A 926-nucleotide genomic window follows, 5' to 3' on the forward strand; every position below is an offset into this window, starting at 1 on the left:
CTATATCATTCTATATTGTATTGGGCACTATTTTAACAGTAGTATTTCTAAATCATTCTACATTTGATGTATTGAGCACTACTTTCACAGAGGTATTTCTATATCATTCTATATTGTATTGGGCACTATTTTAACAGTAGTATTTCTAAATCATTCTACATTTGATGTATTGAGCACTACTTTCACAGAGGTATTTCTATATTATTCTATATTGTATTGGGCACTATTTTAACAGTAGTATTTCTAAATCATTCTACATTTGATGTATTGAGCACTACTTTCACAGAGGTATTTCTATATCATTCTATATTGTATTGGGCACTATTTTAACAGTAGTATTTCTAAATCATTCTACATTTGATGTATTGAGCACTACTTTAACAGTGGTATTTCTCTATCTTTCTACATTTCTGGTAATGTATCCAGGACAATATATAAATCGAATTTTTCGACTGGTTTTCGACCGTTATACTCATCTATAACCCGTGATTCACATCCTCCACACTGACCACCGCAATATCCCTCTATATAATTACCATCATAGGAGCGGGTGATGTTGGCAATGACTCCGTTGAAACCATATGTCTTCCAATTTATCGATGGTTTAATTCTTAACCCAGTACCCTGAGTATTGATGATAAATTTACCAAGAACACCACATTCATGACTGTTGTTTCCGGCATAACAGTCTGTGGCATGTCCATAATATTGTGGTGTGTATGTTGAATTGGTGAACGGGAGAAGATAAGTTTTGATGTGTACAGGAAATAATTTGAGTCTCACCTTTTGAAAATCTGTGTACCCTTGACCTTTCATAATGTCGAAAATTAAAGCGCAGGAACCCACACCTCGAATGACTGCAGGTGTCGTCGCCGTATTGTATTCCAAAAGCGTTAAAGATGCACCATTATCACAATATATTTTGT

General features: G+C 34.3%; 1 protein-coding gene across 1 annotated transcript; it reads right to left on the reverse strand.

Moving 5' to 3' along the window:
- Positions 1-402: 402 nt before the first annotated feature.
- LOTGIDRAFT_176702 (hypothetical protein) lies at positions 403-816 on the reverse strand (the record flags this gene model as incomplete). Its single annotated transcript, XM_009056377.1, has 1 exon — positions 403-816. One exon carries the CDS (start codon positions 814-816, stop codon positions 403-405), a length of 414 nt encoding a protein of 137 aa, XP_009054625.1.
- Positions 817-926: the final 110 nt, after the last annotated feature.

Source organism: Lottia gigantea (genome assembly GCF_000327385.1).
Source record: "Lottia gigantea unplaced genomic scaffold LOTGIsca_2710, whole genome shotgun sequence".
Classification (NCBI taxonomy): Eukaryota; Metazoa; Mollusca; class Gastropoda; family Lottiidae; genus Lottia; species Lottia gigantea.